This window comes from Melospiza georgiana, chromosome 9 (genome assembly GCF_028018845.1).
Source record: "Melospiza georgiana isolate bMelGeo1 chromosome 9, bMelGeo1.pri, whole genome shotgun sequence".
In the NCBI taxonomy this organism is placed as follows: domain Eukaryota; kingdom Metazoa; phylum Chordata; class Aves; order Passeriformes; family Passerellidae; genus Melospiza; species Melospiza georgiana.
In genome coordinates, this window is record NC_080438.1 from 31,094,739 (window position 1) to 31,112,174 (window position 17,436).

Sequence of the window (17,436 nt, forward strand, 5' to 3'; positions counted from 1 at the left end):
TCTGATTCCATCCCAAATTCCCAATTCACCTGTGCAGAATAAACCACAGCTCAAGCTCCTTTCTATCCACTGCCCTTTTCAGCTTCTCCACACACCCTGAAATTGCCTGAACCTGTTAAAATTAAGGTTTTTTAACTTTTGCATGAGTTGCAAGACTTATTTGTTCTGAATTACAGGACTGCGAGATGGTCTGGATTGGGTTCCAGAGACTTTTTTGGGGTGTTTTCCCTGTTTTTGGGGTTCCCACTTGGGTTTTGTGGGAAACAGGAGTTGGGCTCAATAATGCTGAGGGTCCCAGCATGTTCTGGGGTTCTGTGAAAGAACATTTAATTCCAACCCCCAAAGCTCCTCTAATTCCATCCCAAATTCCCAATTCTCCTGTGCAGAATAAACCACAGCTCAAGTTCCTTTCTATCCACTGCCCTTCACCCACTAAACCCTGTCCCAGGGCTCTCAGAGCTGCTCCAGACAAACCTGGCTTTTGCTCCTCTTGTTGACAAATAAATCACAAACGCACAAGCAGCTGAAATCCCATAAAATTAAGAATCCTGCTCCAGGAAATCAATTACGAAATCATTACAGATCTTCCAGGAAACCTGGATTTCTTTCCTGGCCTGCTTCCTCAAAGCAACTTTAATCACAAAGCCCTCATCTCCACAACAATGCCGTGATGCAGTTTGCTAATTAGCTTTTTCCACTCCTTAATTAAGAAGAAGTGTTCGTGTTGTATCTGCAGTTAAATGGTGGCAGCAGCCTCCACTCTGTGGTTTATTTCTATTTCAATATTTATTTGCTTTATTTTCTCCTTAATTTCATTTCCGCTTCCATTTCAAACTCCCGTTTTGATCCCTGCTGCAATTAGCTGGGTTGTGGCTGCTCCAGAGGAAATCTGGGAAGCTTTTTTAGGATAAACACGGATGAGAGTCCCAACAGAGCAGCTGGTTCACTCAGGAGCTCCCACAGGTCCTGCCCTGCACTGGGACCCAGGGAATGCCCTCTGTGGAGCTCTCCTGGCTCCAGTTAAATTGTGAGGACACAGAGGATGGGATTTGACCTTGTGGGTATTCCAGAGAGCAAGACAAAGCTGTGGGACAGCTTTTCAGAAACCCTGGGCAGAGAGGAATTAAACTGGGCTGAGTAAAAAGCAGATGTGTTTGGATGGGGGGACGAGCTGCCCAGGATTTCCTGGGAAGCAAATAACCACTGGAAATGACAGTTCACAGCTGAAAACAAGTGCCCCAGCACAAAGAGCTTTTCCCACCCCGCAGTTTAAGGCATTCTCTGTGTTCCTGGCTGGAGCCAGCAGGAGATGTTGGTCCCTCTCTGGGATGGTGAGTTCAGGTGGCCAGGCAGGATCAAATCCAAGGGAATTCACATTTACCCAAGCCCAGGTTAATCTGAGCCCTCACTGATGAGGTTCTCCTGCCTTCACCAGCCCTATGGATGAGGTTCCAGCAAACCCTGAGAAACAGAATCCCAAAATTCCTGAGGAAAAGCTCTCCAAGGTCACCAAGTCCCAGCTGTGCCCAATCCCCACCTTGTCCCACAGCACTGAGTGTCACCTCCAGGGAAAGGGACTCCAAAATTCCCTGGAATGCCACTCCCCTGCCTCCTTGCTCCCACCCCGCCCCAAAACCAGCTGGATTAAAGGAAAACTGAAGAAGGGAACAAATCAGGCAGCTGCTTTGTGGGTGGGTTTTCCCAGCCCTCCCCACGGGTACAGAGTGACCTTGGGGATGAGATTTGTCCAAAGTCACCACTGCAAAGCCAGGATGTCTTGGGCAGGGATTCAATCCAGGCTGACACCTTGCCTCACAGCTCCTGATGGTGAATCTGTGCCCCCAGAATAGCAGCTCTGATGGAAGGAAGGCCTGTGCCTGGCAGCTCCTGGAGCTCCCTCTGCCACTTGTCCAGGTTCCCTCATGGCTGTCATCACAACTGGAAATGTTCATCCAGCAGAGTGAGAATGACATCCTGTTAAGGGAGTGCCTTTCCCTGGCAGGGGGGGTACAAGGACAGCCCTGGAAAATGCACAGAATTCCTTTTTGCAGGGTTTTCTGTGCCCAGGCTGGAGAGCTGATGGTGCTCCCAGTTTTCAGCGTGGCCTCTTTCCCAGGTATTTCTGCAGGAATCCTGACAAGTGGCTTTGCTGGGAAAAAAAAAATAAATCCTGAGAAGAACACTGCAGCATCTGCAGCCATGGATCAGCAAATACAGAAAGGCCTGTTCTGTGATCCCAAGGAAAATTCCTACAAATGCAGGTCCATTCCCTGAGCTGGTGCTCCAGGCTCGTGCAGAACCTCATGCAGGACATCCTGCAGGATCCCTGGAGAAGGAGCTGGGGACACTGAGCTGTCCCTGGCCAGCAGAGCCCAGGGGGATCCTGGGGTGCTTTGGGAAGAGCATTCCCAGCAGGTCAGGGCGATCCTGCCCCTGTGCCCAGCTCTGAGTGACCACAGCCCCATCCACGCCCTGAGTGACCCTGGCCCCTCCAGCCTGGCCCTGCTGCCCTTGTTCCCCTCAGCTGTCCCAGGAACAGAGCGGCCTCACCCCACTGCTGCTCCTCCCTGGGCATCACAAAGCCCCAGAGGGTTTGGGAGTGATGCACCGGGCAGGAGCACCTCCTGCAGCCATGGATATTCCTGGACAAAATCCACGGGGAGGCAATTCCGCCCCTCCGTCAGCCCAGGGAGCTGCTCCCAGGGCTCTGCCCCATGAATCTGCACCCACCCTCTCCCCAGCGTTCCCTCAGGCCAGCACCAAGTGCTCCCTGAGTGACACGGCACAATCCCCCTGGCACGGCAGTGGGGAGCGGGGCCCTGTCACTGTGCTGGGACACATCCCAGCTTTCCCCAAAATTTCCAGCTTTTTCCCTCAATTCCCATCTTTTCCCACCATTCCTGGCTGCAGCAGTGCCATTAACAGGGCTGAGGGAGGGAGCTCCCAGCCAGGGGCAGGGTTCCAGCAGGAACAGCCCCTGCTGCTCCCAGCTACCTTCACCTGGCAGCTCTGCAGGTGGGGAAAGCATCCCGCCCCATTCCATCCCCAATTCCTGAACACTCTGAGGGCAGAGCAGGGCACGCCAGGCTCCTGCCAGCCAAAGAAGAAAGCCCATTGCACATTTCAGCTTCCCAATCCAGCCTGGAGAGCACCAACAAGATCAAACTGCATTAGTACTGCAGGAGAAGGCACTGATGGATTTAGAGGGGGGGAAAAAATTCCCTCTCCATATAAGGGCTGTGAACATTTTCCCACTTAAGACAACGTGTGGGATCATATTCACAGACACAGAAATATGTTCTGTTCCCCGACACCCACGGGCCTGGAACACCAGGCTGAAGTGCTGGCAGGAATCAGAGCCATTTGTTAAGTACAAAAAATGTCTCACATAATTAGGGAACTGCTGAAAGCCACCAATTTAGTGCTCAGGCTGGAAAATGTAGGAATATTTCTTGGAACAACAGGCAGAGCTGCCTCCACGCCGCACACACAGCAAATACCTGGGGAGAAATCAAAGTGCAGCAAGGTTCCAGAGGAGGGAAGCAGGATCTCCCCAGCTGGGAGGGCCATCAGAGCCCAGCTCCTGCTTTCAGGGCTGGTTATGAAGGGAGTGCCCCTTCCCAGGCTCATCCCTCCATTCCCAGCGTGGCTCCAGCACCATCCCAACCTGTCCCTCTGTCCAAGTGCCCTTCTGGCAGGGCCAAAACCACCTCCCAAACACGTCCCAGGGCTGAGGAACCCCTGCCCCAAAGACACTGGGAAGGGCAGCAGCGAAGGGAGGATTGAAGGTGGTGCTGGAAACAGAACTTGTGGGGGTGTCTGGATGGAGCTGATTTTTATACATTTGGGAAAAAAGCAGGAGAAGCAGAGATTGCTGGGGTTTGACCTGGGAAGAGCTGGAGCCAGAGCTCCTGGCAGCCACAGCTCAGCTCCTTGGCCCTCAATGCCACCAAGGTCCCCCTGCCCAGAGCTGTATCACCTCCTGCCAGCATCTCCTCAACCCCCAGTGGGGTGTGTCCCTCCCAAAGCCATCACTGTCTGTCCCCACAGAGCCACCAAGCTGCGTCCCCACTGAGCTCTATCCCCTCCTGCCAGCACCTTCTCAACCCTCAGTGGGGTTTGTCCCTCCCAAAGCCATCATTGTCCCTCCTAAAGCCACCAGGGTCCGTCCCCACAGAGCCGTGTCCCCTCTTGCCAGCATCTCTTCAAGCCCCAGCAGGGTTTGTCCCTCCCAAAGCCATCATTGTCACTCCTAAAGCCACCAAGGTCTGTCCCCACAGAGCCGTGTCCCCTCGTGGCAACAGCTCCGAGCCCCGCAGGGTCTGTCCCCATAAAATCACCAGGATCTGTCCCCGTAAAGCCACCAGGGTCTGTCCCTGTAAAGCCACCAGGGTATGTCCCTGTAAAGCCACCAGCTCTGTCCCCCTGAAGCCATCAGGATCTGCCTCCCCAAAACCACCAGGGTCTGTCCCCTGAAGCCATCAGGATCTGTCCCCCCAAAGCCACTACGGTCTGTCCCCATAAAGCCCCCCAGGTGTGTCCCCTGAATCCTCCATCTGTGCCCCCCGAATCCCGCAGGTTTGCCCCCTTCAGCCCCCATCTGTGTCCTCCGAATCCCGCAGGTTTGCCCCCCGAATCCCCCAGCCGTGCCCCCCGAATCCCCCAGCTGTGCCCCCCTCAGCCCCCATCTGTGCCCCCCGAATCCCCCATCTGTGCCCCCCGAATCCCCCCAGCCGTGCCCCCTCAGCCCCCAGCCGTGTTCCCCGAATCCCCCATCTGTGTCCCCCGAATTCCCCAGCCGTGCCCCAGCCGTGCCCCCCGAATCCCCCAGCCGTGCCCCCCTCAGCCCCCAGCCGTGCCCCCCGAATCCCCCATCTGTGCCCCCCAAATCCTCCATCTGTGCCCCCCTCAGCCCCCAGCCTGCCCCAGCCGTGCCCCCCAGTCCCCAGCCGTGCCCAGCCGTGTTCCCCGCGCGGCCCCGGCACCTCTGCAGAGCAGGGCTGGGTTCTGCAGCAGGGACGCCCAGCGCCGGCGCCGGCCCCGCTCTCGGCTCCGGCCGTGGCTCGCGTTGGGGCTGAAGCCGCTGCCCCGGCGCGTCACCCGCGGGGGGAACTCGGGCACGCCGCCGTGCCCGTGCCCGTGCCCGTGCCATGCCATGGCTGCCCCGGCCCTGCCGCAGCGGGGCTGCCCCGCGATCCGGGGCCGAGGCAGTCGCGGGGAGCCGGGCTCGGAACGCCGCTGGCTCCAGCGCCGGGGCAGCTCCGGGCGCCGGCAGCACCGAGGGACGCTCTCGCTCAGCCGCACGGTCCCCGAGCCGCCGCCGCCGCTGTCCGGGTGTGACCGCCGGCGGGTCCCTCGGCCGGGCGCTCTATTGCAATCCCAGATCCGCCAAGGACGTCTTCACTCGGCGGGAGCGGTGCCTGGCGATGCACGTGATGCGGAGCCCAGCGCTGGGTTCCCGGCCATGGGAATGTGCTCGGCACTCCCGGTCCCGCCGCCGCTCCCTACATCCCGGCCGGATCCGCTCCGCGCTGCCCTTCGCCCGCCTCGGCCAAATTCGGGTTATTTCTGACCGCTGCTTCCTAGCCTACAGAAGGTTACATTCGCTCTCCGCAGGTTCTCTTGGCTCCAAGTCTCATTTCCAAATCTTTTTCCCAGAAAAATATTCGGGAAGGGTAAAAAAAAAAAAAAAAAAAAAAAAAAGAAAGAAAAAAAAAATGTAAAAGAAGCACCGTTTTCCTCCGATGAGCTTAAACTCCTGCGGCTCTAAAGTCATTCACTCCGGATCCGAGGGAACTAAAGGATGAGCAATGTTCTCCTCCTTATGATGAAAAAGAGCCTTCCTGAGCTTACAGCTTCTTTTCTTCTTTATTCACCAGAACCTGATCCATTAACACGGTACTCGCTCCCCCTTCGCAGAGCGCGGGGATTTAGGGCTCCTTTCCTCCCCTAATTCTGCACTTGGCTCCAGCCCTGCCGGCAGCAGCCTCTCCCCGGGGCTCTCCAGGCTCATCCCCAGCCGCCTGCAGCCATCCCTGCTCATCCCTCCACCTTCCTCCCTTCCCCAACTTCTCCGCAGCTCGCACCAGGAGGGGCGGCTCTGCCCAGTCAAACACGGAGGATTTCTCTGCTCTCGACAAATTGCTGCATTCCCAGGGAAAAAAAAAAAAAAAAAAAAAAAAAAAAAAAATCCCAACCAAAAAAAAAAAAAACCCACCCAGCCCCGAGTTCTGCAAGCCTCGTCCTAGGATTTGATGCAATCTGCAAATGAGAGCCTACGGAAACCACGCTAAAATTAGAGGGAGCTGAGATGAAAACCAAGGACACGTCGTGGCTCTTGGAAATCTTTAAATAGGGCTTGGTACCACCTCGAGGAGCTCGGGCTGCGCTGGGCTCGCATCCACCGAAATCCTTAACTGGGATTCTCGAGTGGCCCTGGATGTTCCCGGGACACTTGTCGGGCGCCGGGGCTGCGTTCCCGCACCCAGCTGTGTCCCAGCGGATTTTCCCGGTGCTGGTGATCAGCCCGGTGGATTCACACCCTGCAGGGGAGCAGCTCCCGCTGTCCCCGCTCACAGAGCGTCCCCAGCCCCTTGCCAGGCGGGGACAGCCGGGATGGGCAGCCCTGGAGCGCGGCTGGGGATGGATGGAGCAGCCCCAGGGATGGAGCAGCCCCCGGGATGGAGCAGCCCCGGGGATGGAGCAGCCCCGGGGATGGAGTCTCTGCTCCCCACCATGGGCAGGGGAAGGGGTGTCAGCTGGATTCCAGGAGGATAAAATTCCCTGAATGCCCAGGAGGATAAAATTCACCGTTTCTGAAGCCCTGCTGTCCCTCAGTCTCCCATCCCTGATGCCAGCCCTCTCCCAGGTTTGCCCAGGCCCTGGGGATGGGACAGCACAGAGCTGGGGGTGGCTCAGTGGCCACAGGGCTCTGGGGGGACTCTGGGGCCACGACCACCCAGCCCCAGCCTGTCCTGGCATGCATTGCCATGTCCTGCTCTGTTTGGGATCCCTGGAGTCTCTGCTTTAGGATCAGCAAAGCCTCGTCCAGATACAAACCCCTCAGAGGTGATTAATCTGAATTTTGGGGGCTCTAGTGGTGCTGCCGCCTTGAAATATTCCAGCGTCCTTTTAAAATGCTTTTTGCGGGATTTTAAACTTTAACCATTTCTAATGCATTGTGGGAAGCACCGAGGAATCCCTGCAGGTGCAGGGAGAGGGGGATTTGCTGCTGGGCAGGCAGCACCTTCCCAGGCATTCCAGCCCAGCTCTCTGCAGCGCTGGCTCCCGAGCTGCAGCTCCTCACATCCACCAGGCACCCAGGAATGGTTTTGTTACTCCAGCAACTGCTAAAATCGGTGCAATCTAACCCCCCCTTTTTAGGGATTTCACATCAGCTCTGTAACAGAGGCACAGAGCAAAGCTCCTCCTCCGTGAGGTAATTAAAAAAATAAAAACTGCCGCTGCTTTAGCCAAGGAAAAGTTTTACAGGTGGAACACAGGCCAAGGTTAAAGTTCACAGGGACACCAAGGTAATGCGGGCCAGCAAGGCACCGGATGATAAAATCCCGGAATTTCGGGATAACCACAGCAATAAACGGCGTTGGGAGGATGAGGAGCCCTCCTCTCACTGCGGCTGCAGCAGAGGATGCTCCGTGACCTCCCCGAGGGCCCCTTTCCCCCGCACACCCGCACCGAGGCGCCGGCAGCGCTCCCACGCACAGCTCCGGCTGTCCGAGAGGCGCCGCTCGGCCCGATCGCGCCGGTTCCGAGCGCAGCCGCTCCTGCTCCTTCCCGAGTCCCGCTGCTTCCCCGGAGCGGCTGCGATCTGCGCCGCGAGGTTGCCATGGCGAGCATCCCTCCTTCCCTCCTTCCTCCCTCCTCCTCCTCCGCCAGGAGCTGAGCGAGCAGATGCGGAACAGCAGAACCCACCGGATTAAGTCACCGCTCTGCTCGTGCAGCGCTGGGGGAACGCTTTGGATTTCAGCTGTTCCTAAGGATTATTGGCACTCCAACGCCTGAGGTTAGAGGCACCGGACAACGCACGTGGCCGGCGTTTTTAGCCGGGAATCACGCGTGGACGGGAGCGAAGGGAAGGGACGTAGATGGAGTGAGGGGCACGGCAAAAACATCCATCGGACCGTTTCTATTTCCCAAACCCCAAGGAACTTCCAGCAGGGCTCTCCTGTCCGTGACCCTCCCTGGCCCAGAGAACACGAGCAAAGCCAGCTCGGTGCCCTCGGTACTCGTAGTCCCTCGGCAGCGACACGGGCACGGGCACGGGGGAGGCGGGCTCGGGGCACCACGGCCCCTGCCCCTGCCCAGCCTCCCCCAGACCCCAGCGCGGGGTGAGCCGGTGCCCCCAGAGCCCGGGCACGCAGCTGGTGCAGCAGGGCAAACGGGCCGGCAAACGGGCCGGGCAAACGGGCCGGGCACAAAGCGGGCCGGTGCCGGCCGGGGATGCAGCGGCAGCGCCACGCGGGACCGCGGGAGGCGGCGATGTCCCTGCGCGGAGGGAGGGGACGAGGGAGGGAGGGAAGGAGGGAGGGAAGGAGCCTCCTCCGCACCTCCCCGCGCCTCCACCGGCGCTGCGAAGGGCGCAGAATTTTCCAGGAGCTGCGCCGAGCGCGACCCCCGCGCAGGCAGGCGCCGGCACAGCCCGGGCCGTCTCGGGGGCGGCGGCGCGGAGCGGGCCCGGCTGCGCGCACCGAGCGCGCCCCGCGCTCCTTTGTCCTCGGCGGAGCCGCCCCGCGCTCCCTCCCGCGCCCGGGGGCGGGGGCGGCCCGGGCATCCCCGGGGCTGCGCGCCCCCCGGCCCCGTTCCCGCGTACTCACGGTGCAGGCGGGAGCGCGCGTCCATGCGCGGCCGAGCCGCGGTGCGGGGGCTGCGCGGGCGCCGCCGGGGGCTGCCCGCGGCTGTCCCGCCGCCCGCCCCGCCGCGCCGCGGAGCCCAGGGCCGGGCCCGCTCCGCCTCCGCGGGCGGCGCCCAGACACAAAGCGGCGGCGGCGGCGGCGGCGGCGGCGGGGCGGGTCCGGTCCCGCTGCGCGCCCGCGCTGCGCTCCGCGGCGGCGCAGGGGCGGTGCGGGGGGGCGGGACGCGGCCGCGCCCCCCCCCGGGGCGGTGCGGAGCGGCGCGGAGGATGCGGGGCGGGGGACGCGCGGGGGATGCGCGGGGGATGCGCGGGGGATGCGCTACGGGCAGGTGCGGCGCGGAGCGGAGCGCGCAGGCGGTGCCGCCGTCCCCGCCCGTCCCTGTCCCGACGGGGCGTCCCGCGAGAGGAGCATCCCCCGGCCCCAGGCACGGCCCCGGACAGCCCCCGGCCCCGGAGCATCCCCCGGCCCCAGGCACGGCCCCGGCCAGCCCCGGCCCCAGGCACGGTCCCGGAGCATCCCCGGCCCCCAGGCACGGTCCCGGAGCATCCCCCAGCCCCCAGGCACGGCCCCGGCCAGCCCCGGCCGCCGCATCGCCCCTTTGCCCCGCAGGAGCCTTTCCTCGCCCGGGCCAAGGTGCGGGAAGGGCTCGCAGCCTCCCGGGCGCTGCGCGGGCAGTGCTGGGGACAGCTCGGTGTCCCCTGCGGGCTGCGGTGTCGCAGGCCACGGGCTACACGAGCGGGGGTCACGGGGAACACTCGGCGGGGGCACCGTGCCCGGGGTGAGGCTGCCCTGGCTGCCCCGGGTCCCTCCATCCCCGGGAGCATCACCCGCTGTGTCACAGAGCAGGACACAGCCGTGCCTGTCCCACCTTGTCCCTGTGTGTGACCTGGAGCGATGCCGGCATCCCTGGGGCTCATGGAAACGCAGAACGCCAGCAAAGCCGGCGCTGCTCCTGCCGTGTCCCGTTCTGGGGCTCTGGGGCAGCCGCTGCCACCCAGGGGTGCTGGCAGGCCTGGCAGCGACAAGGGACGGCCGTGGTGACACGGCGGCTCCACAGCTCTGTGCTGGGGGAGGTCAGCACCTCGCTCTTCCCGCTCTGTGCAATCTGCCTGGCAGCAGGGAGCCGGAGCAGGGTCACAGGAGGGTTCATCCAGCAGTGAACAGCCCTGGCACTGATGGCCGCTCCTCTGCCTCTGCCTGGTGGAGGAATTCCTGCTCTGGGGATGCTCCCAGTTTCTCCCACTCTCTCCATCTCTGAGTGGGAAGTCAAATTAGGCCTGGAAAATTTCCACCAGCATTTTTTGCAGTGCTCAAAGCTCACACGCCCTGGGTTGATGCTGCCCAGAGCGGCTGTGGCTGCCCCTGGATCCCTGGCAGTGCCCAAGGCCAGGCTGGACACTGGGGCTGGAGCACCTGGGACAGTGGGAGGGGTCCCTGCCACGGCAGGGGTGGAACAGGATGGGATTTAAGGTCCCTTCCCACCCAACCCAGTGATTCTGATCTCAGGGGTGACAGGGGGAGTGTCCATGGTCAGCTGGGACAGGCACAGTTTGTGACAGGTGATGGAAATTTGTCTCCAGGAGATCCACAGTAGCACGAGATAGGAATCTTCTGTTACAGCTGAGAGTTCTTTCCTTTCCTGATGTTCCTGAAAAGCACCAAGATCCTGAAGGGCACAAAGGAGCTGGAAAACCCCTGGAAGAACTGAGTCCTTAATGAGAAAATAGAGAATTTTCTCCCCTGAAAAGGCAAGTGCAGAGAGGGAGGAGCACAGGGATGTGCCAGGGGGAGGTGGGAGCCAAACCCCCAAGCCAGGAGCTGGGAAGGGCAAGGCTGGAGCTGTGGAACTGAAATCCTCAATTCCCATCAGTTCCATGCTGGCTCCACCAGCTCCAGCAGAGGCAGGAAGAGCAAGGCCAGCAAAGAGCAGGCCAGAATAGTGAGAAATGTGGATGCCAGCACATCCCTGAGCTCAGCTGGGGCACAGCTCCAGCTGGTCAGTGGAACACGTCCCTAGGCTGGGCTTTGCCGCTGCTCTTCCATGCATTTACCCTGCTGAGCTCCTATAAAAAATCCCTTTCCTGCTGTGGGCCTGGCTAAGGCAAGGTTTGGAATATTGATTTAGAATATTTCAGCAGATTTCCCAGGAAAGCTGGATGTGTTCCTAGCAGTGCTCTGCAGGTTTGGGCTCAGAAGGGTCTGGTCAAGTCCAGCTGGGAAGATGGGGGATAAATCAAAGCAGCACATAGATAACCCTGAAATAAAGATATTTTTATTCCCTATTTTTTAAAATTCTGGACTACAGAGAGCAGGAACAGTTTTAAGGACTGAGTTCTTTCTGTTCAATAAATGGTGGAGCTGCACAGCCTTGAACATTCTCCCTTTAGAATTCCCAATATATATTTTCCCCTCTGGTTTCACTACTTGAAGTATTCCCAGACAAGGCTGATCTCCATTTCTGGAGCCTCTCACCGTGGGGCTGAGAGGAGGGGACGAGGCCCTGCTGCCACAGACACAGGGGGTTCAGGTCACCCTCTGTGGGTGGTGACAAAGAGTCCCGCTGGGAGCTGGGAGAGGGTGACAGGGCTGGGCAGGAGGGACCTGGCAGGCTCTGCCCAAAAAGGTCCACAAGTTTGGGAATTTTCATTGAGGCAGAATTCAGGAGATGAAAAACGAGGGTGGGAAAGGAAGGAAAATCTTCATGGAAACCCAAAAAGCAGCAGGGTGCTGCCTTGCCCCTCATCCCCAGTGTGCAACCGATGGATAATTGTCACTGTCCATGAGGAGCTGCTGGAGCTGTTCCGTCAGCATGACACTGGAATAACTCGGGATATTTACATCCCTGCACTGAAGGTAATGTGGGAAAAAGTTCATTTTTTCTGGAGCGATGACATCATCGGGCTGGACCTGCAAAAATGGTAACTCTTAAAACTGGAACAACTGATTTCTTCTTTTAACGCTGAAATTATTCCGTTTCTATCCTCTGGAAGCACTTTAAAAACCTGTTATAAAATGTAACAGCCAGGGAGATGAGGCTGCTGCCTGTTCCCTCTCTCATCAGAAGGACAAAGGAATCCAGGAGAGGAGCTGGGACGATCCTGATCTCCTGCTCTGGGATGTGCCCTGGGACAGAGGGAGGGGTCCCTGCTGCAATGACTCGAGCTTTAGGGTCCTTCTGACCAAACCAGCCTGGGATTCCGGGATTCCATGAGTGTCCTGGGAGCCACTGGGCTGTCCAGTGCTGGCCACAGGGGTCAGGAGCGTTATCAGGAGAATTCCTGATCCAATTCCCATTTTCGAGTTCCCGGCGATCAGGTGGCGCACAGAGCCCTCCCCTCCTGTTTCAGCTCCTGGAGCAGCTGAGCTCTCCATGCCTACAAGAAGTGTCCAAATCCCAGTTTCCAGCCCCACGGCTCCCTGGCAGCTCCCCCAGGCCGGGCAGGGCTCTGGCAGCCGGGGCTGGGATGTGAAGAGCAGCTGAAGGTCACTGCCGGCCGCGCTGCTCTGCTGCAGAGGCTCCTGCTGCTGCCGGGCTGGCAGAGCCGGGGCTCTCACGGCCTCTCCCCGCAGCTCTCAGCCCTCAGCTCGCAGCCCAGGCACGGCGATTCCCTTCCCTCCCTGCTGCAGTGGCTGCACTCCGCAGCAGCGTGTGGCAAAGCGCGCTGCAGGCGCCGCAGCGGGAGCGGAGCCTGGCGGGGCCGCGCTGGAACGGCTCTGTCCATCCCCTGGAACGGCTCTGTCCATCCCTGACCGCGCTGGAACGGCTCTGTCCATCCCCTGGAACGGCTCTGTCCATCCCCTGGAACGGCTCTGTCCATCCCCGACTGCGCTGGAACGGCTCTGTCCATCCCCTGGAACGGCTCTGTCCATCCCCTGACCACGCTGGAACGGCTCTGTCCATCCCCTGGAACGGCTCTGTCCATCCCCTGACTGCGCTGGAGCGGCTCTGTCCATCCCCTGGAACGGCTCTGTCCATCCCCGTCTGCGCTGGAGCGGCTCTGTCCATCCCCTGGAACGGCTCTGTCCATCCCCTGACTGCGCTGGAGCGGCTCTGTCCATCCCCTGGAACGGCTCTGTCCATCCCCTGGAACGGCTCTGTCCATCCCCGACTGCGCTGGAGCGGCTCTGTCCATCCCCTGGAACGGCTCTGTCCATCCCCTGGAACGGCTCTGTCCATCCCCGACTGCGCTGGAACGGCTCTGTCCATCCCCTGGAACGGCTCTGTCCATCCCGTCTGCGCTGGAACGGCTCTGTCCATCCCCTGGAACGGCTCTGTCCATCCCCTGGAACGGCTCTGTCCATCCCCGACTGCGCTGGAGCGGCTCTGTCCATCCCCTGGAACGGCTCTGTCCATCCCCTGAACGGCTCTGTCCATCCCCTGGAACGGCTCTGTCCATCCCCGACTGCGCTGGAACGGCTCTGTCCATCCCCTGGAACGGCTCTGTCCATCCCGTCTGCGCTGGAACGGCTCTGTCCATCCCCTGGAACGGCTCTGTCCATCCCCTGGAATGGCTCTGTCCATCCCCGACTGCACTGGAACGGCTCTGTCCATCCCGTCTGCGCTGGAGCGGCTCTGTCCATCCCCTGCCTCGCAGCCTTCCACCTCGGAGGGGCCGCGGGAACTTTCTCTGTCTCTCCGAGGGAAACCCGGGCCCTGGGGGGAGCTGGGAGAGAGGGGGAGCAGCCCTGGGCAGCTCCCGGCCCCGCAGCGCTGACAGTCCCAATGGGAAAGGGAAATCAGGGATGGATAATCCCAATGGGAAAGGAAAATCAGAGATGAACAATCCTAGCAGCTCCCAGCCCCGCAGCACTGCCAATCCCAAAGGGAAAGGGAAAGCAGGGATGGACAATCCCAAAGGGAAAGGGAAAGCAGCATGGATAATCCTAATGGGAAAGGGAAAGCAGGGATGGACAATCCCAAAGGGAAAGCAGGGATGGACAATCCCAAAGGGAAAGGGAAAGCAGGGATGGACAATCCTAATGGGAAAGGGAAAGCAGGGATGGACAATCCCAAAGGGAAAGGGAAAGCAGGGATGGACAATCCCAAAGGGAAAGCAGGGATGGACAATCCCAAAGGGAAAGCAGGGATGGACAATGCCCTGTGCCAGATGTGGGCTGCTGTGGCCGTGGCAGGGACGGTGCCTGGCTCTGCTGGGGTTCGTGCCTGCCCATGGGTGCAGCTCCGTGGGTTTTTGAGGCTCCGGAACACCTTTAGGGTCCCTCCCCAGCGCTCCGGGGCTCCTCTGGTGCGCGGGGAGGAGGCGCTGGCGCAGGAGCGGCACCAAGGACAGCTCCAGGGCCCAGCACGTCCCGGAGCACGCTGCCCTCTCCGGGAGATGCCCACGGGCTGAGATTCCCCCTTTGGGGTTCCCCTCGCCCAGCTGGAGCGTTGGAGGTCGGTGTGGGCAGCTCCCGGCCCCGATCCCACAGCTCGCAGCCCATCCCAAGGGCCCCGTCCCGCTGGGTTTGCAGCCTGCAGGATCACAAACTGAGCAAACTCCCGGTTTTTGGGCTATTACCCTCTTAGCATTTAAAAATAGAGCTGTTACTAAGCAATGGCAGCGGGGAGAAAGCCAAGCCTACCGAGGAGCATTCCTGGGAACAGGTATTTTTCCCACCCAAGCGCTGTAAACACTGTGGGATGAGGAATTGTGAATCAGAGCCTCCCATGCCCACTGCTGCTCTCCCATCACCCCCAAAACCAGCAACAGCATCAGGAGATGTTCGTTCTCCCTCTGCCTTGGTTTGCAGGTCAGGTTTTCCAGATTTTCCACACATCTTTCCAAAATAAAGCAAAATAAGTGGGATGATATTCTCATGGGGTGGGGGAACCATGGGGGCAAGAGCTGCAGGATCAATATCCCTGGACAGAGCCCAGAGCAGCACTGGCAGACGAGGGGAATTCATGGAATTAATAAAAAGATGGACAGAAATTGGAAAGATAGCTGTAATTTTCCTACATGGGGTTCAAAATCCTTGTTAGCCCCAGAAGCTGTCCCGAATCCCTCGTGGATTTATGGCAGCAGGAATTTTTGCAGTGGGTTTTTAGGAGTGGATTTGGGATAAAGTCTCTTCTGACAGGGTTAGAATAGAGTAGAAATTCTCATTAAATACAAGAATTGACATTTTCAATTAAGCAAGAGGAAGAAAGCAGCAGAAAATTGATAGGCCTGCTCCAGAAAATGGGGAAAACGTCATAAAAAATGGGCAGATGCAGCTGGAGAAGCCTGGGTATTAAAAACCCCACTCATACATTGAAATGATCCAGAGGAATGATGGATCTGTCCCTACCCCAGGCTCTTTTGTGTCAAAATAATGGGGAATGCAGCAGAGGAGAGGCAGAGCTTGGCTTTCCCCACACGTGGGGTGGGGAGCCTCAGCCCATCCCAGCAGCTCTTTGGGAACCCAGGGCTCCTCTCGTTTTTAGCAGCAGGATTTCAGGATCTCTGGCCCTCTGCTAAATGGAGGATTTGGGATTTGAGGCTGGAATTAGGGAACCTGAGGAGCCGCTGGAAGCCAGTGAGGAGTGATGGCTTTGTGTGCTCCAGGAGCAGCTCGCCTTGGGCTGGCTCCTGGAATTACCGAATGGAGAAAGGTGAGGAAGACTGGGATGAGCAAACCATTCCCCAGTCCAATTCCTCCATGTCCTTTCTGCCAGCCACACAGGGACAGGGCTTAGGGCTTTTTTCCTGGGTTCAACTTGGAGACTGCAACTTAGAGGAGAGGATGAATGTTCTTAACCTTTCAGTTTGCTCCAAAGGGCTCCAGGATCTGGGAACAGGGAATGGCAGGAGGACTGTGGCAGACATCTTTTATGGAAAATCCTTTCCTTGGGATTGTTCCTCCTGAGAAGCTGCGAGGCCTCAGGAACAAAATGCAAACAGTGGTTATCTGCTGCTGTGGAATGCAACAGGTGCATCTGGGATTGGTATCATGGGGTTGTTTCTAATTAATGGCCAATCACAGTCCAGCTAGCTCGGAATCTCTGTCCAAGACAGAAGCTTTTGTTATCATTCTTTCCTATTCTGTTCTTAGCTAACCTTCTGATGAAATCTTTTCTTCTATTCTTTTAGTATGGTCTTAATATAATATATATAATAAAATAATAAATCAGCCTTCCGAACCATTTGGAAATCTTCTGAACTTTTGGAAATCTATAAATGTTGGGGTCAGAAAATAAACTTCCCCCTTTTTACCTTGAGAACAGCAGTGTGCACATCGTGTTATTTCGTGTCCTGCAGTGACACTTTCCCAGTTTGGCCAAAGCAAAACCTGTTCAATTCCCCCACAAAGTGACTAAACCACATTTTCCTCCATCAATGCTCCTGACTTCTTCCACATCCCAAATCCAGCAGTGGAGTTAATGGAGGAGCTGGGAGGAGCACCCTGCCTCCTCCTCCTCCCCAATTAAAGTTCCTGTGCTCAGATGCTGCACTTCAAGGCTGAACTCTGTGATCCTGGAGGACTTTTCCACCCCAAAGAGCTCCCTGATCCTGGTTTCTCTCCGACTGCCTTTGCTGAATTTTTCATTGCCCTGGCAGGGCTCCGGAGCTGCTGGCAGGGTTGGGGTTGGACTGTGGGATGTGGCTGCTCCCTGCACAGCCAGGGAGCCCCAGGAGCTCTTCCCACAGCCAGGAGAAGGCTTTGGGGGGATCCCCGTCTCCCTGGGCTCCTTCCAGGGAGCTGCTGTGCTCCCCTTCCTCAGGCTCCCTGCATTTTCCTTTCCCCCTCCACAGAGGACTCAGCCCTCCATAATTTATAGCCAACCTTTCCTGTCCATGCTCTAGGACAGACACTGCAAAAAAAAAAAAAACCTAAAAAATTTATTTTCTGCAGGAAAAAATAGCAAGTGGCTGTGGAAGGAGCTGGTGCCTGCATCAGCTGCTCCCTGTTCATCAGCTGGCACGGGGGATGCTCTGAGCCAAGGCAGGGGAGCACCAGGAGTGGGAGCCCCCAGTTCCACCTCCTGTTCTGCTCATCCAGCCCTTGCACAGCATTCCAGCCTCTCTCAGGGAGGGAATCCCTCAGTTAGGGGGTGAATCCCGTGGGGCTCCAGCGAGGCTCCCCCGTTCCACCCTGCTGGGAACGAGGGGGATCCAGCGTGGGCAGGGCACAGCCTTCCCGCAGGGAATGTCCCAAAGTTCCTTCTCCACGTGGCAGAATCACAGAATCCTGGATGGATTTCTGGTGGGACATCCCATCCCATCCCATCCCATCCCATCCCATCCCATCCCATCCCATCCCATCCCATCCCATCCCATCCCATCCCATCCCATCCCATCCCATGGATCCCATCCCATCCCATCCCTGCCATGGGCAGGGACACCTCCCACTGTCCCAGGTGCTCCAATGTCCAGCCTGGCCTTGGGCACTGCCAGGGATCCAGGGGCAGCCACAGCAAATCTGGGAATTCCAGCCCTCCCCAAGAACAATTCCCAATTCCCAATCTCCCACCCATCCCTGCCCTCTGGCACTGGGAGCCATTCCCTGTGTGCTGTCCCTCCATCCTTGTCCCCAGTCCCGCCCCAGCTCTCCTGGAGCCCCTTTAGGAGCTGAATCTCAA

The 17,436-nt window shown here is 58.7% G+C and overlaps 1 protein-coding gene across 8 annotated transcripts in view; it reads right to left on the minus strand.

The window, feature by feature from the left end:
• Nucleotides 1-8,889, minus strand: part of LRRC7 (leucine rich repeat containing 7) — a 102,076-nt gene extending 93,187 nt beyond the window's left edge. For 7 of the 8 annotated variants that reach the window (XR_009114784.1, XM_058029835.1, XM_058029833.1 and 4 more), the window contains exon 1: nucleotides 8,835-8,889. Coding sequence is in view for 6 of the 8 variants with exons in the window: in XM_058029835.1 (XP_057885818.1) it covers nucleotides 8,835-8,859 (25 nt within the window). In the remaining 2 variants the exon portion in view is untranslated. Of the gene's footprint in view, nucleotides 1-4,985; nucleotides 5,088-8,834 lie in introns of those variants that run through there. The other variant, XM_058029837.1, reaches the window with a different exon arrangement.
• Between the last annotated feature and the right edge of the window lie 8,547 nt (nucleotides 8,890-17,436).